Raw genomic sequence first — 26,381 nt, 5'->3', positions numbered from 1 at the left:
GCATCCCGGCGGCAGCGGCCACCAGGTGTCATCCCTGGCCCGGGGATGGCTCTGCCCGGCCTTTCCGCCCAAACCTGGCCCCCGCAGCCTCCCAAAGGCCTGCTGTGCTCCGGGGCTCTGCTGGATGGCGGTGGGTGGGTTGGGGGGCTGCTGGTGTGTGTGTGTCCCCCCCCTCCGAAGCTCTGCCTGTGGGACAGGGAGAGCTTGCGGCCATCTCTTGAAGGGTGACAAAGCCCAATTTGCCATCCCGTTCTCCTCTGGCGAGGGACACCCCGCTCCCCCCTTCCTCATGGAGCCCTCTCCTCTGGGGGAGCTGGAAGGAGAAAGCGGCCCAGGAGGCGCTGGGTGAGCGGGCAGGATCACCAAAATCCAAACTGGGGGCTTCTTCTTTCCGAAAGGGAATAAATAATTGACTGGAAATTCCTCTGGAGGTGAACCACAGCAGCAGTTGGTCAAGGTGTGAGGGAGCAGGACTCGAGCTGCTCAAAACACCTTCAGTTTGGTTGTACAGCTCCGGCTGTGAGCTCGGCCTGTACCTCTGGACACTCACCCTTGTAGCCCCCACGGCAGCCGGTTGTTACGAGATGGGTAAAAGTGCCGAGCGTGTGGCACTTAATTACAGAGCGTAATTACCCCTGTGCCGTGGGGAGAGGGCTCTGCTCGCAGGGTCTGAATCGGCTTCTCACCGAACGCAGCGGGGGAAAAAATGCAGTTAATTCTCAGCCTCTGTAGTGCATTTGGCCAAAATTCCTCTGTTGTGAATAATATTCCTTACTGGAAATGAGAAGGACACGAAGTAAAGGCTTGCCTGGAGTTTTCCTGTGTGTAAGAGACACCGTGATGCTTCAGATGGAGGGGTTTCCCGGACGAACACATGGAGGAGCAGAAGTCCTCGGGGCCCTCCATGGTGACTCAGCTCTGAGGCTGTTTCCCTTCTGGTGGCCTTTTTTTTTTCTCCCCCCCCCCCCCCACCCCACACTTGCGGGGACACAAAGGGGTGAGATATTTTCCAGCATAAAGCATATTACAAACCAGCCCAGGCTTATACAGCCTGACTCCTTTCTGACTCGCAGCAGCAGCCCCTGCTGCCGTTTTTTTTTCCCCCCCCCCCCCCCATGCTGAACTGTCAGGGACACAGACTAAACTGCCTTTCCCACCTGTCGGGGAATAATCACCCTTTTGCATCATGTGGCAGAAAGCCTCTTGAGCTGGGCACAGAAAGCAGAGTGACCTTGCGTGGTCCTCCCCGTGGCGGGGCTGTGGGCACTGCCCTGGTTGTGTTGGCTTCTTGGTGGTCTGGTCGTTGGAGAGGGTGTCACTTGCTGCTGGCACCTCACTTGACCCTTGGCTGTGGCTGCGTGGCTTGGCTTGTTCATGGGTATTGTCGTAGAAGTAGAACAAGAAAGTGGCCAAACTGTTGGCCACAACAGTAACAAAGGTCCACAAATAATTGTGTTCTTTCTGATCGCTGTTTCTGAGCACTCTTACCCGCGGGAATGGTTGGGGAGGTTCCTGTTTCTCTTCAAGGTGACACTTCACGGCTCAAAACACCTTGTATGAGAGTAATTGCCCTCTGTTGTTATGATGGGGCCATTGATTTCCTTGAAATAAGAAGGGTGATGCACCTTAATGGATTAACCTAGTTCCTCTCTCAAATGGAAGCTGCTGCACGGTGTAACCCTGCCGAGAAGCCAGCTGGGCCAAGCCGCAGCCTGTTGCAGGAGGGCCGTGGACAATCCCGCCTGTATCGGGAGGGGGAACAGGGTTTGGGTTGTTTCACTGGCTGTAGGTGCACGCTGGCGGTGAGCACAAGCTGAGCAGAGCAGGCAGAACCTTTTTCCAAGGGTGATGTCATTCCTATCTGGATGTAAACTAATTAGAAGAAATTAGGTAGTCCAGCTTGCTTATTACACGTGTGAGCAGTGGATAAGGAGGAAACACTTTCTTCTACAGTACGTGCAGACCAGCGTCCCATCATTTATCAAGCACTATAAACAGCGCTTCTCCATCTGAAGGCTCACTTGCTGGAGGCACCTCCCAGTAAAACGTGGACTTTTATTGTATCTGGTCAACTCGGATTAGAGCAGAGACAAGTTGGCCGTGGTTTGTGTCGTGTAAGGGGGCTCTGGTGCAAGTCTTTTGTTCCAGGTTTCTCTCGGTTTCAAGTGGCTGGAAGAGCTAACATTTTTAATGGCAGCCCTCTGAAACTTCTGGAAACCAAACAATCTTCTCTAACAACCTGAGACAAGTTACAGCAAGCGCAAGAAACCTGTAAGCCTTCTAAAATTATGCTAGTGCACTAACCTGAAATGTAGGCTGCTGTTTTAGCAGCAAAATTGGTCCATTTTAAGTATGTGTTTTGCATTGCTAGTGCTTAGATGTCTCCAGGTGGCCTATATAGTAGCACTTCATCCTAACCTTGTTTGAAGTGGCTCTTGTGTCCAAGAACCATAGTAATGCTTCTGAGAGGGACATTCCACACTTGTTTGTGGGATCTTAGTAGGGCCTCCTACATGGAGGAGGGAACTTCTGGGGAGAGAGAAGATGGGACCCCATTCCTGAGGAGGCGCTGTCAATGATAAAATTGCAGTGCTTCAGCATTGCAGCGTTAGTATTTTCATCTTAGATGTCTCCTACTCTTTATTAACTCAGAGCTATTTAATACAGCACTCCAGGACAGCTGGAGATTGATGCGCTCGCTGAGACATAGGGTACTTCAAACGGCGCTGGTCCCTCAGGACAACGTTCAGCTGATGTTAAGGCACCTAAACGTAGGTGTCTCTGTGTGTGCTAGGTGCCTAAGCCCTCATTACGCTCATGGAGATGTAATCAGTGGAGCCAAAGAGAGCGATTATCTGACCAGCCCCTGCACGTCTACTTCAAGGTGAGCTGCTTTGTCGGGGCTGCTTTGACTGCATCTCATTTTGGCTATAAGGGGAGCACAGACACCTTTACTTCAGTGTCTTTATCTGAGAGCAATTTAGCTCGAAGCAGTAGTCCTTTTATTTGTGAAACTTCTATGGTAACTCTCTCCACAAACAAACAGACTGGACAGGTGCTGTTTCTGTGCCAAGAGAAGTAGCAAAGCTGTGGGAAACATCAGCTTTCAGCGAGAAGGTGTCCTCTCTCTCTTGTCCTAGTGCAACTGATCGGTGCCTCCAAACGCTGCCATACTCTTTCTCTGCTAAAGGTTGTGGAAGGAGTTACAAGTATAGTTGGGTCCCGTATCCGTGTTCTGAAGTGAGGAATTTGAGCAGAAACATAAATGGGTGTATTTGGGGGGGTAGATTGTGAGCTCTTGAGGAGGCATCAGAGCATTTTAGTATTTAAAGGCACTGTTTTATTTGTGGACCTTTGTTACTCCCTAGGTTTTGATACAGGCAGTGAACTTGCAAAGAAACTGTGGATGCCCCATCCCTGGAGGTGCCCAAGGCCAGGCTGGATGGGGCTTCAAGCAACCTGGTCTGGTGGGAGGTGTCCCTGCCCAGGGCAGGGGGGTTGGAACTGGATGATCTTCAAGGTCCCTTCCAAACCAAATCATTCTACGGAAGTGGAAGTTGTTTTGACCAACGGTGCAAGGACTTCTGGTGTTTCTTATAGGTTCACTTATCTTCTGAGCTGAGGAGATGACACTCCAAAACGCAGAGAGCATGTGATTTCTCCTAAGGAGTGCTGAGTGTCAATTTTGTTAAGAGAGTTAGCGTTGAGTTAGAGATGACTAGCGTACTTCATTTGAACTGCTGCTCTGCTGGGCGACTGGTGCACCGCAGAAATGAGCTTTATCTGGCCTGGCCAGAAACCTGGGAGAATGCACTTTCTACTGTGGAGATGCTAGTGGAAAAGTTACTGCCCTGTGAAGCCTTACCTCAAGGTGAGATAACATTTGGACCTCCTACAAGCAACTCTTGTGGAGCAACATCTGCTAATGTGGTGGTTTCCCAACCTCTCAGTTTCTCAAGCAGAGCTTGGCTGCAGCTGATGTTCTGGGTCTTGTGGAACCGGCATGGGTCCAAGGGAGTCTGTTAGCTTGGGCTCCTTGCCATGCTTGACTGTAATGTTTGTATCTCACCGCTGAGACCAGTCTCACCAGTGAGGCTTGGTTTGCTGGATGGGAACCAGTGTGTTAGTGGGGCTTGGATGGAGTTGGTAATAGAACTTCCCGTTGAGTCACTGGAGCTGCAGTTACAACTGAGTCATGGAGGTGGTGTAAGTCATGGCTTTCCCTTCTAGGCTTCTAGTTTGAAACTCCTCTGGGTATTGATTGGTTGAAAGGCTCTTGCTGCTTCACTCATGTGTCTTGCTGCTGTGCTCTCTGGCAGGACTGTCTTCTCCATAACCCTTGTTTTTGCAATATGGTTCTCCTTAACGTCCGCTCATTTTGCCTCTTGGCGTTCAGGGCTTTTCTAATAACTGAGAGGTCTTCAGGCTTGCTGTTGCAGAATGGATAAGTCAAAGGTGCTGAGAAGAGACGGGGATCTGCCTGCCAACAGTATTTTCCTTTCATGGAGGCTCTGTCTTCTCGTCATACTCCACCCTGTAACTTTTCTGCACTGCCTGAGCAGTAGTGACAATGTCTCCCGGTGCCCCTCAAAGGCTTGGGTTTTTGGCTGGGGGCAGTCCCAGGCGCACACGCTCCTCTCAACCAGCCTTCTCCAAGGTTTTAACAGCGACTTCTCCCAGCGCCCTGTCACCGCCACAGCCTGAGAACGGGGGGGATTGCTCTTTGTCTGCCCTCTGCCACGGGAGGAGGGGGTCATTGCCTCTGCCACGGGAGGAGGGGGTTCTGGGCAGCCCTGCAGCCCCCGGCCGTCCTGCGCCCAGCACAGGAAAGCTCTTCTAATTAGTTTCTAATGCCGGTGGCAGTACACATCCTGCTCAGAGCTGCAGCCCAGCCCCTCGCATCTAGGGATTATTAGAGGGAGCAGACTGTATATTGAAGCCAGAGGTGGGCAGGGGAGAGTGGAGCCAGTCTGCCATCTGGAGAGCAAGCGGTGATTAACCTAACGATTTCCAGATGAGAGCTCCTGTGAAGCTCCGTGTGGTAGCAGCAGTGCTGCCGTGCCTGGGCTGGGAGGGAGCCTGGGGATGTTCCCTGGGGACGAGAGCTGGCAGCTACACTGCTGCAGGAAGAGACTACCTGGCTCTTTCCTGTCCCCAAACAGGACCCTATTCCTGCCTTATTGTGTGCTGAGAGCATTGGAGCAGAGAGATGTAAACATAGGTATGTATGTATTTATAGAGAGAGATACCTATCCCTGTCATGTGCTGTTTGTTGACCAGCTCACAGCAGGATTTGGGGGCTGCATGCCCTGGCCCCAGGATGGGAAGCTGGGAATTTTGATGCCTGTGCTCTGCACAGCCACAGGAGCTCAGAGCAGCCTGTCTATCTACTGAAACGTCGGTCTTGGGTAAGAGCATCTCCGCAGAAGAGAGAACCTGTTGTCCCATTGACCAGCTAATAGGTGTTGTCTTTAGGGACTGAGCCCAGACTTTCTTTGGTCAAGAAGTTGAGGGGTAAGAGGAGTAAAAGGCCAAACTAGAGGAGCCACAAAGCTCGCTTGAATTCCTACCTGACTCCAAACGCTAATATATGGGATATTTTTCACTCCCCTGCTGTGCTCTGTGCTTATGAAACTGTGATAGAGACTCTCGCACCAGCAGATTTGATGGCCAACTGAGATTTGTCCACCTCGCTGGCTCTGACAGGGTGTAAGTGGCACCTACGTGCAGTGGAGAAGTGGTAGCGAGGCTTGCATCGAAACTCGCCGAACAGCCTGCAGCTAGACAGCTTTGACTTCTAAATCTCTCCCCGTCCTAACGGAGGAGGAATCATCTAGATCGTGACTACTTTCCCATCGGTGAACAAAGCGCCTAACAAAAGAGGCTGGCTCTGGCATGTCTGGGCAGTGGCGAAGGAGTGCTCTGCTATCGTGTGCTCACATCAACTGACTCATGGCCTCGCAGAGGAGCTGCAGAGCTTAATCCTCCCGCGGCACCAGCTCTGCTCCAAAGCGCCTTTAACTTCACAGAATGGTTAGAGTTGGAAGGGATCTTCAAGATCATCCAGTTCCCACCCCCCTGCCATGGGCAGGGACACCTCCTACTAGAGTAGGTTGCTCAAAGCCCCATCCAGCCTGGCCTTAGAACTTGTGAAAAGTTCCTTCGTCTTCAACTGTAGTTGCACTGAGCTGGGAAATGGTGGGGAGCTTCTTGCTACGGAAGCTGGAAGACTCTTCTAATTAATTAGTAGCTGAAAAGTGCTAAACGCTCAGTATGGCCCACTCACCTCCCCAGCGTGCAGTCAGAAGGGCTTATAAAGAGCCACCAAACCTCCTTTACGCTGATTTTCAGTAAGTACAACAGGCTGGATGCTAGTTGTTCTGCGGCCAACTTAAATGCTAGAATCCCAGTCGTACAGCAAATCTTATTTTCTGACCTATTCTTTAACACTCCCCCCCACCCCCCACCAGATTGCCTGCTGGGGAGCCTTCCCGTGCGTTATTTGGGTGCAGACCAGTTGGCAAGGCTCGAAACTGTGCCAGAGATCATGCTAATAATTTGATGGTATAGATTGTGTTCCAGTGCCTGGGGATGTTCCCTGATGTTGTTTAATTTACTAGGATGGATGTAGCCAGTGGGTCTCTGGCAGCGGGCCCAGAATATTATGAAATTGTGAAAACTGCAGTGTCCAATAAAAGAAAGTGAAAGTTCGTACTGGGAGATCACACCTCTCTCATTGAAAACTGAATCTTTTTGGATGCTTCAGAAGGATGAGGGATTACAGTTGCATGAGAAATCCTGTGTAATCAATCAGCTGAGGTTTGCGAGGTGAACACCAGAAACCTGGAACGGCAAAGCATTTGGGTGTCGCAGTGATGGTGACGGTTCGTGCCGGTGATGCAGCCTGTGCTTTTAGAGTGGGCCCATAAGGTGGTCCTTCAGCGTTTCATGCTGTACTTCCTGGAGAGAGAGACTGCCCTGACTAGACCTGGCAGTCAGTGAGCAGACCCAGAAGTTTATTTGTATATGAAATATCTTTAGCCTAGTGATGTTTGAACGGGGTCTTACAAGTTTGGTCTGTGGATACGTAGCATCTTGCTATCCTGATGGTGCTCCTTGCCGGAAACTTGTCTGAACAAAGGGACATGTTGGGTTGGGAGTAACTTGGTACTAAACCAGTTTTCAGTACTGTTTTATTGACTTGTCTTAAATGCCTGACAGCCCATCAGAAGTGGCATTAGTGATGTCTCTTGACTCTTCACAGCATAGATGTGTAAAACACAGGGATGGCCAAATTGCAACCTAAGTCTGACAGTTGCCCGTAAGAGGCAGGAGAGCATCTAGACTCCACAAATGTGGTAGCATCTCTCCCTAAACTCTAACCTCCTCAATTGATTTGGTGACTGCTCTGAAACAAGGCCGTGGGGAAGAGAGGTGCACAAGCTGTATATACCCAAAATTGAAGGCATGAGGTAGCTGAAGCTAGTGTCTGTTACGGTGAGACTTGGATAACAGCTTGGGACAAAGGGAAGCTCTCTGATTTATCCTGCCCTTGTAACAGTCCCTTGTTCAGGGCTCTGCTGTACAGATGTGGCACTAAAAAGTGCAACTGAGTGACTTAAGGTCAGAGTCAATCAGTTTAATCCATGTGGTGTTCGGCCAAGAAATGCCTAATGTTCATTTCTGGGATGAGTGGGACTGCAGGTGACTAGAGCGCGATTGCAGCGGCAGTTTTCTTAAGACAGTCACTGATGGGAGGATTTCATTTGATGCTTCAGCTTTGAGATGATACTTCAACACCCTCATGACTCAGCTTGGAAGTACACCAGCCGGCTTCCATAACCTCACTCAGGTCTTGCATAATTTAACTGCAAACAGGGCAGCAGAAAGCAACTGCTGTCAGAACTTCGTCTTATAGGGAGGATTACCAGCGCTTGGGTAAACCTGAGCACGGGGAGCGTTGGTGTCCTGGGAAGAGGCACTGAGAGCTTCATCTCCTCACCGTTTTATTTGGGTAGATCGTATGGTTCGGTGGTTTTCAGCAATGCAGATTTCTCAAAGGGAGTTCACGCAGTCTGAACTGTGGTCTATGTTGGAGTAATTCAGTGAAACATGGTCCAGCCTGTGCCCAAAGGCCACCTTTCCTACTGCTGTTTGTTCCAAGGGGACTAGTAGTACCCAAAACACTTACATGCTGTTTTCCTTTGGCACCTGCACTCAGGAGCCGCTAAGACTACATGGAAGACTGCATGGGTGATGCTGCCTCTTTGAGAAGACTCTTGAGATGGGGGAAGAGGGAATGCTTGGTCTGAGATGTGGCTCCTGCATCTGGTGGAGATGTTTCAGTCCTTTTGTGCGTGGCTTAGTCATGCTGGTGTAACTGCATGTGTTTGGCAGGGGTGGCTTCTGCGTTATAAACAATCTAGGCTTAGTCAACACTCTGAGATCCTGTGGATAAACCAGACCTGAGAGCACACCTCAAAATGTAGGCAGAGGCTTGATTTCTTCACATCGATGCTGGTTTACTTGACACTGGCGATAGTGAGGCACAGAAGCAAGTGCAAAAAGTACACTCCACCGTGCGTGTACGTGTAAGACCTGCCACGGTGCAGGAACTGCCATGCCTTGGATCAAACCCAAAATCTAACCCTGCTTCTGTGGTCTGCATGAGTCCAGCAACTGGCTGCTGATTGAGACACGCAAGTTCCTTCGTAATAGAGCAGTGGCTGACTGGTGTGAGTCCTGCTGTGCAGGAACAGAGCTCTTGGACCTGGTTAGAGGTTGGCCATAGGGAGCATGACCATATCAGAAGGTAGCTGTGGAATGCCAACTCTCGACTCATCTTGCTGCCCAGGTCTAACTTGCTCCTACATCTCCCTCCAAAGAGCCAAGGTCTTCTGTAGCAAACTGACCAAGCATCAGGTGGTGGGGTGTGACTGATCCTGCCATCTGGTGTGCACATGTGAGATGGAGACTGGGAGGACAGTTCAAGCCAGGCAGCTCTTTCTGGATCCTTCCAGTTCCCTGATTGATCAGCTCTTCGATGTGGGAGGGTGTGCCTGGAAAGGGTTGGTGGTGATGCTGTAACTGAGAACCTGGGTATGAGATTTATAGTGAAATACAAGAGTCAATGGATATCTGGGATGTGTGCATGGAAAATACAGATTGTTAGCATAACAAAAAAAACTTCTCACAAGCGTTGGAGACTTCATTGTGCCACCTCCTGGAGAAAACAGGGAGTTTACAAAAGGGATCAAGAAGACCTTGTTTGGGACAGTTCAGTCTCAGGCTGGCTACCATAATATGAAGGACTTGGTGGATGCCCTGTAGGGTGAACCAGGAGCAGATCAGCTGGGAGGCTAAAGCAGAGTTGGATGGCAGCAGGCCTCACAGCTGGCAGGTGCTTCTGCCACTGAAGTGTCAGCAAATAAGAAGTAGTTTTTGTTGTCCTGTGCATAGGCAGTTGCTATAGGATGTATCCTCCTATAAAACCTTGCGTCTGGGTGGTTCTGCTGTAACTTCATGTAACTAACCAGAACACCTTGTCAGCTTTTTTGTTGTCGTAAGGCTGGCTATTTGTAGCTTTAAGTAGTCTCATTAAGTTTACCAACTCACCTTGCTTTAGCTGAGACCTTTAGTACTCCAGGGTTGCAAGTCCATCTTTCTGCTGAGGTTTAAATAGCGTCCTAGCTGCTAGGAACCAGAGGCACTGCCAGGAAACCCTTAGTCTGATGATACACCAGGGATTTTTATCTGAAACGCAAAAAGTACACTCCACCGTGCGTGTACGTGTAAGACCTGCCACGGTGCAGGAACTGCCCTGCCTTGGATCAAACCCAAAATCTAACCCTGCTTCTGTGGTCTGCATGAGTCCAGCAACTGGCTGCTGATTGAGACACGCAAGTTCCTTCGTAATAGAGCAGTGGCTGACTGGTGTGAGTCCTGCTGTGCAGGAACAGAGCTCTTGGACCTGGTTAGAGGTTGGCCATAGGGAGCATGACCATATCAGAAGGTAGCTGTGGAATGCCAACTCTCGGCTCATCTTGCTGCCCAGGTCTAACTTGCTCCTACATCTCCCTCCAAAGAGCCAAGGTCTTCTGTAGCAAACTGACCAAGCATCAGGTGGTGGGGTGTGACTGATCCTGCCATCTGGTGTGCACATGCGAGATGGAGACTGGGAGGACAGTTCAAGCCAGGCAGCTCTTTCTGGATCCTTCCAGTTCCCTGATTGATCAGCTCTTCGATGTGGGAGGGTGTGCCTGGAAAGGGTTGGTGGTGATGCTGTAACTGAGAACCTGGGTATGAGATTTATAGTGAAATACAAGAGTCAATGGATATCTGGGATGTGTGCATGGAAAATACAGATTGTTAGCATAACAAAAAAAACTTCTCACAAGCGTTGGAGACTTCATTGTGCCACCTCCTGGAGAAAACAGGGAGTTTACAAAAGCGATCAAGAAGACCTTGTTTGGGACAGTTCAGTCTCAGGCTGGCTACCATAATATGAAGGACTTGGTGGATGCCCTGTAGGGTGAACCAGGAGCAGATCAGCTGGGAGGCTAAAGCAGAGTTGGATGGCAGCAGGCCTCACAGCTGGCAGGTGCTTCTGCCACTGAAGTGTCAGCAAATAAGAAGTAGTTTTTGTTGTCCTGTGCATAGGCAGTTGCTATAGGATGTATCCAGTTGCTATAGGATATATCCTCCTATAAAACCTTATGTGCATAGGCAGTTGCTATAGGATGTATCCTCCTATAAAACCTTGCGTCTGGGTGGTTCTGCTGTAACTTCATGTAACTAACCAGAACACCTTGTCAGCTTTTTTGTTGTCGTAAGGCTGGCTATTTGTAGCTTTAAGTAGTCTCATTAAGTTTACCAACTCACCTTGCTTTAGCTGAGACCTTTAGTACTCCAGGGTTGCAAGTCCATCTTTCTGCTGAGGTTTAAATAACATCCTAGCTGCTAGGAACCAGAAGCACTGCCAGGAAACCCTTAGTCTGATGATACACCAGGGATTTTTATCTGAAACTTGGATTTCACTGACCTAGCGTAGCACTGCAAGCGGTTTGCTCAAATTAGAAACAGATACATGTCTCACTAATAGACTGAAAATGCTTCGATGATCCTTCAAGAAGATCTTACAGCTTGGTCTTCTGGCCCCTTGGCATATCTCACACTAGGTAATTGCCAGAGTTGAAGGAGCAGGAAACTCCCAGGACTGAGAAGAGAACCTGTGTCATCTCCCAGCCCTGTGCCTGGGTACAGAAGGCTGTTACACTAACTCTCACCTGATAGCAATTCCAGGAGGCAGGAAGTCTTCCTGGCTGCATGTTGGCTTCCTTTCCTCAGGTGAAGCAGAACAGCTTCTTCCCCCCACCAGAACACTGCGTAGCACAGTGATGAGGTCTCTTCTGACTTTGGGGAATGCATCTGCCCAGGTCAGAGCACTCGTGCAGCTGTGGAGTTGCTCATGGTAGCTTCCTGACAGCACAGAAGCTGGTATGGAGCTCTTCTGAAATGGTTAGTAGTTCCCCCAGCCAAGTTGTATGGCATTTATCTCCAGGAAATGGGCTTCCTTAGGACTGGAGGGACATGTGTTTTCCTTGTGCTGCTGAGAGGTGATCACGAGGTGATTCATAGTGTGCCATCAGCTAACTTGGAGACTTGAGATGCCGTAGACACATCTCTGATTTCTGAGCTGGGACTTCCTAAGCTGAATGGCTGAAAAGGGCAAGTTGCGGTCCTGTGGGACCAAAGTCCCTGAACTCTTGTGTCCTGATGTTGGTGTTGTGCTGGCTTTGGTGTGCTCTGTTCTGCAGTGATGCCCTCAGCAGGAGGAGTGCGCAGGGTTGAGCCTCTCTGCATCCTGGCACATGGCCTTCAGCTGCCCGCTGAGCAGTTTGAGCTAATGGACCTACTGGAAGAAGGCAGTCTCAAATGGGACAGATGGAGACACAAGCTCCTTTGCAGCTCTTCCTTCAAACCCACTCTTGGACTACATTCCTCAGTCTCAGGGCTGTAACGCTGACTGGTCTGCTTTACTGGGAGCTGGGCTGTTTCTTAGCTTTATGGGGAGAGGAGATTGGCTTCTCCAACCCACGGGTGCTGTCCAGGAGCAATCAGGCGGTCTGAAGCCCACTGTTGGCACTTGCCAGGGAGTCTCGGTGGGTCTGTAGTGAGTTTTGCTCCAGTGACACTCCTCAGTCCTGATCCTGTAAATAAGACAGGGTGAGTGGGTGGCAAGAGATGGGGCAAAGGGAGGAATTTGCACCCAGAAGGAAGCGAGACAGTTTGTTCATGGCAACAGAGGTCAGCGCGGGGTTGGGAATAGTTGGGTAAGGACAGGGCCTGGTTTTGCTGGGACTGCTGTTGAAGACAGAAGGTCAGTGTGCTTGTGCGTGTTGGAGGGCAGCACTGCAAAGTCCAGTCTCCGTTGAAGTGGCTGTCACTGCTGATGGCTGGGGTCAGTTGCCCAACCTCGCCTGCCTGAACCCTGCAGCAGGGGCTGCCTTGGGTGCAAGAGGAAAAGGCAGCAGGGACCTTAGGTCCTGCCACTTGTAATTTGTTCTTCCACCGGGAGGGTTGTGTTTGTCTGTGGTGTACTTGCTGGGACGCATGGGCAGTGGGGTCTGGGCTACTAGAGTCCTTGGCCAAATGGGTTTCCATTTCTTTAAGAATTTCTGACCCGCAGCATCCTCCCCTCTTTTAACCTGACTTTGTCAGGGTTCTCGGGGTGGGCAGCCCACCACTGGCTTTGGCTGAAACTGAGCAATTCCCCCCTCTGTGCTCTTCTAAACAAGAACTGGCTGCTACTGTTAAGGCTGAATCTTCTCTGCTGGTTTTGCTGCCATAGGGGCTCTGGTGATTTTAAGTCAGAGGGTTTAAGGAGAAGTTAGGTTTTTCTGGTCTGGGCTCACACAGCTCGCTGCTGGTGTCTCGAGCCAGCTGGAAATGAATTCCCCAGGCTGAACTGGAGCTGTACGGCCTCCCCGAGCTGCACCTACTTTGCACAGCTCTTTGAGGTTACACATTGACTGCCAGGTTTCTCATGCTATCTGAAGAAACGAATGCCTGAACTCTCAAGTATGTTAAAGAGCTGCAGGGAAGGCTCTTTAAAGAAAAGGAGTTATACCGTAAAACTGAACTGGCTGCTTCCCATGAGATTAGCTGCAGGGAAAAGAGCTTTCCCATTAGACTGCGTCTTCAAAACAGAGGCTGCCTTGAACGTGGGAGACAAAAGGTACCCCCCCTTTGGCCAAATGGTCACAACCTGCACCTGCCAGTGATGCAGAGTTAAGCTGAGCGCTTGTTGTGTGCCACCCCTGTGGATGTGTCGGCCTGTCCATGAGTGAGACTTGGTCGTTGGCCTGGGCTGTCTTGCTTTGCTTGGAAGGAGCAGGTTGGCATGAGTGAACCCAGTGAGTTTGACTCAGGGTTTGATATATCCTCCAGGGGAAAAAGCAGGAGCACGGGCTCTTAACTCGCTTCTCTCTGTTGCCAAACAACTGACCAGAGTTGTGGTGGAGCTGGCTGAGAAAGAACTAGGAGGCAGCTCAGCTCTTCTGCACAAGAACTGACGTGGTGCTGCACGCTCCTAGCAGTGTGCACACGTGATGAGTTGTCACCGATGCTGTGCGTGCTGTGTGTCGCCACAGCCACCTTCCCTGCTTGTGGTGTCCATAAACCTGTGGGACTCCTGCTTCCCCTGGCTTCTCTCACCCCTCTCTGCTGAAGGAGGTGCAAAATACTCCTTGTCCAGTACTAAACTGCAGTTGCAACTCCTGTAAAGTTCAGGTGGCTCAAGGCAAAAGCACTAGCACTGCTTTTTTTGAGTAAGGCATCCCTCTAGCCTTCACTACTGTGCTCAGGAGGTCAGGGAGGACTGAAAAGCCATGTGGTGAGACTTGAGAACAAACCTTACCCACTGTGAACGAGCAAACTCTCAGCAGAAGGGAGCTCTCCCTACAAACCTTCTCCTGACTCCCATGTCTATAAACCTGCATGGCCCAGGGAGGCAGCCTGTGATTTGCATGTTGCCTGCAGTCTGAGGGTGGTGATGCGCATCTCCATAATGCGCGGCGGTGGCAGGGTGTTCTGCTGCCCCTCTGCCCCAGGGGAGGTGAATGTGTGTCAGCATCCCAGGAACCCAGGCTGTGATCCTCCATGAATTGCTTAAGCAGCCCCTGGCTGCCGCTCTCTGCACTCTCTGCCAATACAAACACTTGTGCATTCATGCACCGAGCAGGATTGGGGAACTGGTCCTGCTGGAAAGTTCTTTGCATGATGTTTTCTCTCTTTTTTTTTTTTATTTATTTTAAACCAGACCAGTTCCCCGATCTGGTTCACCATGAGACGGCACGAACAGCTATGCAGGGGATAGTCTGGGAAGCATGAAGGGACACGCTCTCGTGGGAGGTGGTAAAGGGCCCTGCTGCAGAGTGTGAAACCCAACCTGATGGTGACAGGCTGGTTCGTTTTTCCTCTTGGCATGTTGATTGCCTGTGTTTTCAGCCCTACTTAATTAAAAAAAGTTGCCCTGTCACAGTAAGGAGGAAAATGTAATGCCGATTGGGCTATAGCGTGGTACTTCTCAGGGAAGTCTCTAGAAGCACTGGGGCTGTAGCTGCTGTGTGTGTGGAGTAGCTGGATGCTCTTCTTCCTTGGCCATTGTGTCTTGTTGAAAGGATTGGGGTGTGCTTCTACAGCTGTGGCCGCAAACCTTGACGGAGGAGGATCAAAGCCTAGTGGACAGCGGGCAGAGTTTTCAGGCTGTTTTGGTCTGCGCTTGGAATAAATCCTAAAAGCCCCCATCCTATTTTGAGTAGGTGTTGGAAGGTGTTTCACTGCCTCAGGAGCCAAGTGCCAAGAGGTAGCTGCTTGTGTGATGATCAGGTGGTTCATGCTTCAAACAAAAGCAACTCCTGTTGTGGCTAGGACCTCTCCCTCAAAGACAGTCTCCTTCTCAAGTCACCAGCCAAAAACAGAAGAGGAGGCCAGTAAGAACTCAATTAGTCAAGACTTTCCAGATTTCTTTACTAATTATGATCTGATAGAGAAGCAGACAGATTAACTGGCATATTTACCTCTTGCTGCTAAAATGGTGCTTGTCTTGCTGAGCAGAAGAGCATCCTTTGCTTTCTACTTGCTTCCCTTGGGATGGAGCATGCTGTGAGCTGCTGTGACCAGCCTTACTCCAGTTGACATAAACTGATGGATGGCAGGGGTGGATGATGCTGAAGCCTGTTGGTACAGAGCAAAAGTTCATTGAGGAATGAGGGAATGACACCATGTGGAACAGGAAGGGCAGACAGCTGCAGTGTATTGAAAAGCCTTGATGGGAACACTTGCCAGGGATTAAAGTACTGCTTAGATCTAGTCTGTCCAGTCCATGGGCTGTTTGTGGGATGGTTTGTACCTGTCTTCCCGCTCTTTGGCCTGTGCTGATAGTCTGTGTCCTTGGCTCCTGTAGGAAGATAACTACTTCATTAACTTGCAGGGCCACCAAGCACCACTGGTGCTTTTCTTGAGCCGTGGACTAACAGGAGAAACAACTGGAAGAGCATTTGGCTGAGGTGGCACCATACTGCCACTGACTTCTGAAGTAGCAGATTTGCACACAAGCTTCGTTTCTGACTTGCCGTGTAAAAGCATCAGTTCTGTCTCGGCTGCTCCAGAATTTGTTGCTGACTCTTTAAACTGAAGGTGTGCATGGTTAGCTTAATGCTAACAGTCTGTATGCCTGCGGAAGAAGAGGGATAGGTGAGGATGCTGGTGGTGTTTGGTGGTGTTTTCCCTCCCTTTCCCCCCTCATAATCGTTTAAGACATCTGGGACTTGACTTAATCAGGTGTGGGCTATTAACTGCAGAATATCAAGCTTTAACAAAGCTACAGTTTCTTTCAGCAGATGTCTTTGTCTTCCCACACAGTAATATCAATATTTTGAGGCTAGAAGCTCTTCATGCTGCTCTGCATCAGATAGCGTGTCTGTTAGTGGGTCTAGCTTTGCTCTTCAACGTATAGAAGGTGGCGAAGGACAAACCTTTCTGTTTGAGTTTATTCTACAGCTGTTCAAATCCTTGTGATAGTCTTTTTTTTTTTTCCTAGATGCTCCAATGTTATATTTGGTAGGCAAACTGGAAAGTAAATGCTTGTCTTTTTTCTCATTGGTTTGGCTTCCCATAAAGTCAGAAGAATCTTGCAGGGTGCTCAGGGAAGCATATGAGGTGGGAGAGCTCGTTACAGCTCATTCCTTTTCAGCTGAATAAGAAGGATCTATTATGAGAAACCAATGTGCAAATTTAACAGCATTATTCAGATAATGGAGGATTTCAAGGGTGTTTGACGCTGCTGCAATAGGCTGATTGCTAACTCGGATTAATAAGAGTGGGATACAAATCATCCTTAATCTAGTTTAGGGCTTGTAGCAGCTTGTGACAAAGCCAGTGTTTTTGCTTACCTCAAAGAGCAATTTGGAAAAAAAAAAAAAAAAGCTGCTTCCTTTTACATATATCATGGCTCCAAATTAAAGAAATGTGGTTCCCAGTTTGGGTGGGGTGAGATCGACTAATAAACTCCAAATCTCCCCTTCGTCATGAGAAAGTACTTCAAATCTGTGCTTTAGCAGGAGGGACCTCTGTGGCAGCTGATTGGGATAAGCATGAAACACGAAAGATTCATGTTTTGAGACTGAACCAAGACGAAGACTGAAGAATAGTTAGAAACGATGCTTTAAAAAAAAAACAACCAAACCCAAAAGTCTGAAGTGTGCCAGACTTCTGGAGCCAATAATATTGCTAATGATTTGTGAAAGCCTGGCCCATTCTTGATTAAATTGAAGATGCCACTAAGCAGCTTTCTGGTTGTCCCAGCAGAACTGAATAACTATTGTTCCCCAACAATACAGAGCTCAGCAAGAGCAGGGGCTAAGAGCCTCCCCAGGGTTTCCCCAAAACAGGCTGTGCTGATACTTGGGGAAGGGGGTCTTCCACTGGTTAATGGGAACTGGTTAATGCATATCAAAAATGCTGTTTACAAATTTCACCCTTTGCATGCAACCGAATTCAGTGACTTCAGAAGGGCTAGGCAAGTATTTCCAATCAGTTGTCTGAGCTGCTAAAAAATAACAACCATCAACTAAAAAAATATAAGCTTGTTAAATGGTAAAAGGAAAAAAAAAAAGGCAACATGTTAGGGGCAGTATAAGAACTGAAAGTTTTTTGACAAGAATACATGAGATACCATCAGAGATCCTTCAAAGCATCTACCACCTAAAATTAAATGCATTCAGCCAGCCTTTCTGGCATCAGTTCCAATGGGAATGGTCCACAAATAGTCTCAGTGGACTGAAAATTAAACTCGATGATGATGGAAGTAATTTCTGAAAGCACGTCCACATCAGTTGATTATATCTAACAGTCTGATGATAAAATTTTGAGCTAAAGTAATGCAAAGTTGTTGGTAGAGCAATCTTGCTTTAAGCTGGAGTTTATTTTCAGCTCTCTCATATGATAGCACAACCTGGTGATTCAATCTGTGTTCTGCGCCCCTAATCCTCCTGACTAATCAAAACCTTTCTCATTGGTGTAACTCGGCTGCAATAAAAGGTCATGGAAAAGCCTTGACCATGAGGCATTTGTCGTCTGAACAGCACGGTCTGTCTTCCTGATGCAAACCCAAATTAGTTCAATCCCTTCCCATGCTGTCCCGACTCAGTGTTTGATGTTAACCTTGCTGTGTCTGAAACCCTTCAGCAGCAGGTCGTTACAGAAGCATGACCTTTCTGCAGCACTTGTATTTTGTGGCGCCACAAGGAAAGGTTACTACTGCCTCCCATGCCTACTGAAGCTGTAGTCTGTGGAGCTAGAAGTGTGGTCTTTATAAAACTGTACACTCACATAAATTAGGCAAATGATCCTTAGTGCTCATGTGTCATGAAATTGGATGATGTCGTGAAGTTATGTCCCTGTATGGATATTCTGACTGGTATCCACATCCCACACTGTCCCTGGAGTGTCTGGGGCAAAGAAAGTCCTTCTCAGGTCCTAGGCCTCAAACTACCTGGTCAAAGGGAGATGCCACAACTCCCAGAGGAGCATCTTGGGATAAGACCCTTGGGGACATCTGGGTAGAAGGACACATTTAGTGCAATTTCATTAAGTTCTTATGTAAAGCTCTGGAAATCAGACTTTATTAATCCTTAATCATGTTTTCTATTCCTCTTTTGAAGTACAGTAGTCGACCTCAGGGGGCAGGAGCCAGTAGGAGCCTGCCTTCATGTTTGCAGAGTGGCTGCTGAGCAAAGTGGGCCACTCTACACTGGAACAGCATGGGTCTCCATTGGTTTAGACTGGGCTGCACTTGACTGTCCTCCTCTGAGGAAGACCTAGCTATCCCCGCTAAGACACAGAAATCAAACTAGGATTTAAATAAGTATGTGGTAGAGGCTGTGGAGAAGCAGGAGATGAGCCTGGGAAGAGGCCAGAAGCTCAGGTGTGAGGGGAAAAGTAAGGGTAAGCTGGCTGAACATGCTGGATAACAAGAAAAGAAGCATGGCACAACTGAACAAGCTTCATCCATCAGCACCACAGAGGGAGGGAAGGGGTGCTGGCTTAGTAGTCAAGATCAAGAGTTGCTATATTTCCTGATGGTCTGTGATCCTTTCAGGAGTGTCACTAAGGTCTGCAGACCATCAGATCTGTACAGGTGTTCTTGCAAATCCTGTATGAAGATTCAGATCGGGAGGAAAGTTAGCCTTGATCCTAGATAAAAGTGTATGGTGGCACCTGAAACTGTATTATTCCATGAAGAGCTGGAGAGATTGCTTTCTCACTGGTTCAAGGTAGAGCCTTCCCACCAGGAGGAGAAGGCATCCCCCTTTTGCTCTGAAAACCAGATTTCACTTCTGGATGCACTAGAAAGGACACTCAAAGGAGCAGAGTTTGGGAAGCCTCAAAGCACTTTCTCTATTCCTTCTGCACTAACAATTAGTACTCTTTAATATTTGGAGTGTAGTGAGATCAGCTTGTGTGAGTCACTGACCTTTGACACCAGAAGGAAAACTCAGAGGAAGTACTTATCTAACCTACTTTCCATGGATGAGTGCAAAAGCACAGTGCAAGCAAGCACGGACAAATCTAAAAATCCCAATTACCTCATGACATGTAGCTAAACAAAAAGATTTCCTGCTAGAAATTACTCTAGAAATATGCTTGCAGAAGCTTGAGGAACAGTGGTGTGGTTTGGTTTGGTTTTCCAGAGGAGAGTATGAAAAAGTTTAATATTTACATGACTTTTTTTTGTTATTTAAAAAAGGTCATCTAACTACCATGATGGCCTAGAAGGGGTAAGATCTTGGCTATGATTAAGCTGGTGGCAGCTTGTGTCGTTCTTTATCTTTGGAGAGGTCGAATCTAATGGGCTAGTTAACCACCTTGGAAACTAATTGCTCTATGGAAATGTGGGAAATGGATAAAGTGTTAAGGATGGAAGACAAAACTGGATAAACCTGATACCTTAAAAGACTGAAAAGGAGATAGGGCCAATAAATACAGCCATATAGGTAATAAAGTGACAATGAGAGAGCTCAATTGCTTTGTTTGACAGATCATAGTAGTGCTGGCTAACTTCTTCCTAGGATGAAGATGAGTGTTATCATCATTTTTAAGTGACACCATGTTAATGCAAGCTATAGCCTGGGTGCAAAACTGGCAAGAATGTGTGTTGTTCTTTTTACATAATAAAAAGAGATTTCACACTCCTGATAAAAGCCATGATCAGCTTGGATGATGCAGTGCAGTATCTCCTAAACTTGTGGATGGGGCAGTGCTGGAAAGGGATGATGAGGGCATCTTGAGGATGGGACAGAATTCCAAATTCTGGAAAATGGGGAAAGATGAAACTCAGAGGGGACTTATAGGGCTTTGGTCTGAAAGCTGAGATGGGAGAATAGCTGGTGAGGTAATGGTAGCCCTGCAGAAATAAACCTAGAGCTAGTCATGAGCTGAGAGTCAACCACGTTGTCCCGACAGGAACAGTAAGTGTATACAGCAGAGGCCAACAAGATGAATGAAGTAATCACTGTGCTTTATTTAGGGTTGTCTTGTTTGGATACCCTGAGCGGCTTTGAACGTTGTGTGTTATGACAAGTAGGTGCAGTAAAACAGGGGTTTGGCCTCTTGTTTCAGCAACTGAACTTCTGTGCTGGTTAGGGTACTCCTTGAAGCGTAACTGGAGAAAGCTCAGGGCTATGTTCTCCTACATGGAAGGCTGGTTTCCATCTAAAGACTTAGTCTGAGCGCCCACACTTATGAAAAGGGAATCTCATTCTACTTCCAGTTAGATGCTGTGGTTTCAGATATGTGGATAGTGCTGGAAGAGCTCAGAAAGGCAGAGAAGCCAAACTATTTTGTCTCCCCTTCCTTTCTGCTCCTTAGAAGTAATGCAGTAATTCACAGGTGTAGTGGTTGCTAGATAGTGAAGAGATGGGTGGTCAGAACCTGAAGCAGAGGGGTTGTGTTGTGCAAGGACTGAGCACTGGTTGCTGCCAGGACGCAGCTCTGAACGGATTCCTTGCTTTTTCCTTTCCCAAAGCAAGTGCAGCCTGGAAGCAGTGCAGAGAAGGGAGACAGCAAGACTGACCCTTCCAACACTGAATAGACTAACCAGAATTACTCTTTTGGGGGGGTAGTGGAATGAAGAAAGATGAGAAAATGCAATCTGAACAAAGGAAGCTTGTGTAACCTTCAGGAGCCCTTGGAGGACTCTGTGCAAGCAAGACGGCGACTTTAAGTAATCTCATCACTAACACACCTTTTTCCTTTCTCTTTCAAGCAAACTACAAATCTGAACCTTCCTCCTGAAGATCTTGATTCATCTGGTGATGACGATGATGCATTCTCAGGTTCAGGTGCAGGTGAGTTATTAGCACTTGTACTGTTAATGCTTGATCCTTCCAGAATGTGGCAATCAAGATCTTGAGGAGCATCCAAGCTAAAAAGGGGGGGGAGGAATCACACACACACACACAAAATATGAGAGCTGGGAACAGAGAAAGAGCCTTATCTATTCAAGTGTATTGCTTCAGATACTAACAGTTGGCAGAAAATGAGTTGTAGGAGACTTGAAAGGGAGCAGAAGTGGGAATACTCCATGTCACTGCTAATATGAGATACTGCGTGAAGATTGTTATGAAGCTGGAGTCATTCTTTACTCATAGGGAAAAGAGACCGTAAGAAGGGCCTTTGTCCTCTCTTACGAGCTGGTAGGAGATACTATTTGAGGGTGTCTAAACCTCAACCTGCCGCCATACATCAAGTGCAGATTTTTATCTGTTATCAGATGTGCAAGTTCTCAGGGACCATAATTTTTTAAAAGCAGAGTAAAGGGGGTTTAGGGTGGGGGGAAAGTCTATCAGACTATTAAACTGTGTGAGGGAGTCCATTGGTGTTCAGTGCTGAAGTAAATAGCTTGCTCAGTAGCATCCTTTGAAAGCTAAAGCTTCCTTCCATCCACATGTTTGTATTTTAGATAAAATTCTGCAGGAATGAGACCCTGAAATCAGTGAGTCCCAAATGCACCAGTGACTAAAGGTGTTGAGTATATGGGTGACTGCTCTGAATCACATAAAAGATATTTATGGGAAAAGAGTCAGATCACTGGTTCCTCAGGATGGTTTACTGAATGCAGACATCCCCCTTGTTGACCTGTCCACAAACAGACTAGCACCTGTGCCTTGGGGAGAAGCAGATGACTAACAAAGTATTGCTGAATAGCACATTGGTCTGTCCCTGCCTTACTCCACTGAACAGGATAAGGAATTACAAACTCAGCTGTGGATATTTTGAAAATTGGCTATGCAGGTTAAGGCATCCTCCTTAGACCTGTGCCCTGAAGATGCTATTGACAGGTCTCTAAACTGTCCAAGAATAATATTTTTGCTTGTTTGTTTTGCAGGTCCCCTGACTGACCAGTCTCGCACCTGGAGAATCCCAGGAGAGCCAACTAATTCCTCATTGCTGGTAACACCAATGGATTTCAATGAACAGCCATTTCCGGGGATTGAGAGCCGAACTGAAAAGGAAGCAGTATCTCCTTCTGCCACTAGTAATGTAGTGACAGAGGAGCCAGTTGTAGCTGTGAAGAACGAAGTACCCATCCTGGGCTCACCTGATGAGAAACCAACAAACGACGCAGTGACAACAACAGTGAGAAGCCCCACTACTCACTTTCCTTCAGTGGTTCATGTAACTCCTTCAGAAGCCTCAGGCGTGGTCCATGAGCTCGAACCTAAAATCCCTAGCTCTGATGTGCCCGACACTAAAGATGTGCCTGAGCCTCACTCTACCGTCCATCATGAGGGAGACATTGCTGCCGCCCCCACAACGACGGCTCCACAGGACGTGGTTCCTACACATGAGGAGGTTTCTGAAGATGGCTCTGGAGACCCGGTGAGGACTAATAGCTTTGACGCCCTTTCCAGGGAGATGGCTTTAGTAAACAAGTGATTGATTTAATAGGCTATATTGGTGGAGGGTTTTAGATGAGAAAAAGCGAAGCTGTGGGAAGTCTCCAGTAACAAGACGTGATGAGAAACATGAATAACCTGCCTTGTATGTCCCAACAGGGAGACTTCATCTTGACTAAAGATGAGGATTTGGTCCCCACCCAGAACTCAGAAGTGCTGGCTGACTCCGGGAGGAATGCCAAAGCAGCAGGAGCCTCAGGAATTATGGACAGAAAAGAAGTTCTTGGAGGTACCTGATATTCTGGATTTCTAGTTGGTAAAAGCAGACTCTCATAGGAGCCTTCCAGGCAGCAGAAGCTGCAGTTCTGCAGAGTTCACATCTCTGAACGTGAAAGGCAACCTTTTATGTTAGACCTCTGAAATGAGTGTGGCGATTCACAATCTTGTGTTGTAAAAAACCCTGACAGGGCAAATATTAGTCTGCTAATAGCAAAGCAACCACTGCTAATTATTTGGCATTTTATGTTTAAACCTATTCCGTTGCTTCTCTCAAAAATGACAGTCAAAATAGACTCGTGCTGCCTGGGTCAAATTACTAGAGTTGAACAACGCAGCCTCATGTGCTTTGCAGCACGGTCCGGTGGGAGATCTGTTTCCCCAGGTTTACCTGATGTAGATGAGCAGGTTTTGGGCAGGATGACTGGTTTGGGAGGGGGCAAAAGGACAAATGAATTTCTGGAAGTTATGAGGTCAGGGACCGCGCAGTAAGGAACAACCTGGAACTTGTAATCATGCTAGCTTTATCTGGTATGGTGCCTAGAGTAATTTGTGTTTCTTTCCCCCTTCTAGGTGTTATTGCTGGAGGACTAGTAGGCTTGGTGTTTGCAGTGTTTCTAGTTGCATTTATGCTGTATAGAATGAAGAAAAAGGACGAAGGCAGCTATTCACTGGATGAACCAAAACAGTCTAACGGAGGATACCAAAAACCACACAAACAAGAAGAATTCTATGCATAAACACTGATCTTCAGGACATTTCTTATTCCATCTTTCTTGGACTCTTCTCTCCCTGCACGTGGACCTCCTAGTGTGCTTTGCATTAAACTTAAGCCATATGATCATTGGGTTGTTTGCCCTTACCACTTTGCCATTGGAAATTTTATAACTACAAAGTAGATCTGGATTCATTGAACATTCCCTGCTTTCTTGCACAACTTTTTAATTTTTTATTTTTTTTTTCAACAGAAGTGGGACTCCAAGTTCCTAAACTCACTTTGGTTTATCTAAAGACTGCTGGGGCAGGCGGTGGGGAGAAGATAAGGGAGCACTGTGTGTATAAACCTCTTGATATTTAGGGAAAGGGCTAGCGAGAATAAACATATATCAGTGCTCAAATTCTGTATAGCAGGGATCCTTCCTATTTAACTCATAAACGTGTTTTAAGTGTAACAAATGGCTGTGCTGGGCAGATATTTGGTACACTGCAATCCTCTGGCTCTTTCTAACTCTTATTTGGAGCACTTAATGACTATGAAACATCAAGCTGAATGTGATCTCTAGTGAAAGGAGGTGTGAGGGGCAGGGTAAGCAAATGACTGTCACGTGGTTTAAAGTAACTTATATTTTGGAAAGCATTATCCCATACTCAGAATCAGTTCCGAAGCAGTTGGTGCGTACACTAATACAAAACAAACCCCAAAACTGAAGTGGAGAGTTCATTTCACCAATAGCATTGGGCTGTCCCACTACCCCCTTGCTCTCTCTAGGCTTAGGTAAGAAATAGATAATTTTTTTTTTTCTGGTTTTTTTTTTTCTTTTTTTTCCAAGCAGTCTCATCTCAGGCATTGCCTTTTCTAAGATGCTGACTGTAGGCTGGGCTGTCGTGCTGCAAGTCCTCTTAGCCCCGTGCTACCACGTAGTGGCCAGGTGGCCCATGGCGTGTGGTAGCCCCTACCTCTCTGCGCACTGTTTACAGCGGTTGTCTGGGACCATGGTCTGCTGCCTGTGCCACAGGACACCTGGGCACACAGGGGTGGGAGGCAGAAAGCAGCAGATCGTGACTTCGCAGCTAAGGAGGAGTAGAGAAGCGTAGCATCTGAAACAAGCCTGGTGAAGGCTGAAGTGTAGATGGCCTTAAATATAGATAAATATATATATATACACAACAATTAGCGTGCTTGACTCTCACGACTCCGGAACGGTTCTTCAGAAGCTGTTCCTGCACTTTGGAGAGAAGCAGCTCCAGGGATGTCAGACTAGTAAGGGCCGAAAAGCACCTCCTGAGGAAAGTCTGGATGCCTGAAGCTGTTGGTGGTCAATGTGCTGTCCGATGTGAGGCGCCGAGGCCTCATTGAGGGTCTGGAGTTCTCCAGAATATCCCAAAATTGAGTGAGAAGAAGAGTGTGGTGTTCTGCACAAGCCTTACTTCTGCTGTGCCTTTGGTTAGCTTCTTGCGAGTTCAGTTCCTCATCACTCAGTGCAGAAGGTATGGGGTGGGTGGAGGAGTGTTTACAACTGATGTAAATATTTGTACTGTTGAGCCAGAGGGAATGAATGATTGGAGAACATTGCAACAGTTGGGACAAATGTTGCACATTAAAGGTAAAACTTAAAAACCTGTGTAATTTAAATGAAGTATATAACACTCCTCGGCTGCTACGCAGCTAAAATTGGTGCCTTCTCTGCAAACCCTAGGAAAAATAAAAATAAATGCCACTTCTTGATTCCAAACTCTTCTTTATGCACGAGGAAAACCTGTGCATACGTGTAGCTAGCTGTTGTTAAGTAAAGCTGCAAAGTCCATTAAGTCTCTTTTTTTTTTTTTTTTTTTTTACTGAATGAATTTTTATAGGTTAATGCAATGACCAGATGGTGTTAATTTCAGCTGTAATTCTTTGCTTTGTATAGGAATGTAGAAATGTTTGATAGGTTTATCTATGAAAAGGTTCTTGTAAAGCACAGGAAGATAAAGTGGTAAACTTCAGTTGTACCTCATAACCTTGCTGGGGGGAAAGGAAAAAAACTGTATATTTTGGTAGTAGAAACTGACAGTTTGTGAAACAAACATGACATTCTGTGTTATTTAAGTGGTACAAATGAAATATGAGTTCTAACAGAAGATGCAACATTTGGTTATCTGTATGCCATGCAAAGGTATACTGCAATAAATGGCATTTTGGCAAGAAAGTGCCTAATCACCTGTGAGCGTTGCTCTATGTAATACTGCACAACATAGATGTGGTTTTTAGGACTGTCCAGCTCTTCAAGGAAGTTGGATTCTAAGTCTGAAACGTGAATTCCAGTTTTGAATGTCTGGATGTTCAGCTCAGGATTTGAAGGGTGGCCTCCTTCCCTCTCCCCCTGCCCTGGATGCCGGGGTTGGCAGTGGTGTGGGGTACCCAGGGGCTGCAGCAGAGACTTGGATGAAATCTCTTTGATAGAGCCCTGCAGCATTTCACCCCGGTTCTGATTTTGGGAGCTCTCCTTGCTTGCGCAGTACGTCATCATCCCCAAAAAAGTGGAAAGAGCTGCAAGTCTTCCCCAGGGCTCCCTCTTACTACTACCTCTAGGAGTGTGAGAGCAGGGAGGGCTGCAAGAGGGGCAGCTCCAAGTCTTTCTATTAAAATGTGCTTCCCAAGACAGATTTGGAGATGGTACCTCCAAGGAGAGAGAAAAGAGCAGTCCTAAGTATTGTGCTGTACAGCATCAATTACTCTGGGGTGCTACGGCTTGTGTGGGAGGAGATGGAGTAAAACAGAACTAGAGGAAAACATCCTTCATAATTATTTTCTTTTACAAGGCTTTGAGCTGTAAGAAACTTACTTTTTTTGGTTTGTAAACTGGCTGCCATATTTTCAGTTTATAATTTCCTCTTGCTTTGGGCTGTGTGATTCCCATCAGAAAACGTTTGGAGAGGACTCTT

The 26,381-nt window shown here is 47.5% G+C and overlaps 1 protein-coding gene across 1 annotated transcript; it reads left to right on the top strand.

The window, feature by feature from the left end:
* Nucleotides 1–20,795: 20,795 nt before the first annotated feature.
* SDC1 (syndecan 1) lies at nt 20,796–25,657 on the top strand. The gene is made up of 4 exons (XM_014956897.1): nt 20,796–20,909; nt 21,950–22,443; nt 22,620–22,749; nt 23,310–25,657. The coding sequence occupies exons 2-4, from the start codon at nt 22,024–22,026 to the stop codon at nt 23,474–23,476; spliced, it is 717 nt and encodes a 238-aa protein (XP_014812383.1). The 5' UTR covers nt 20,796–20,909; nt 21,950–22,023; the 3' UTR covers nt 23,477–25,657.
* The last annotated feature ends 724 nt before the right edge of the window (nt 25,658–26,381 follow it).

The sequence above is a fragment of the Calidris pugnax genome, unplaced genomic scaffold (genome assembly GCF_001431845.1).
Source record: "Calidris pugnax isolate Ruff unplaced genomic scaffold, ASM143184v1 scaffold171, whole genome shotgun sequence".
Taxonomy (NCBI): Eukaryota; Metazoa; Chordata; class Aves; order Charadriiformes; family Scolopacidae; genus Calidris; species Calidris pugnax.
Note: the sequence above shows the minus strand (reverse complement) of the source record. Positions and strands in the feature narration are given on the sequence as shown.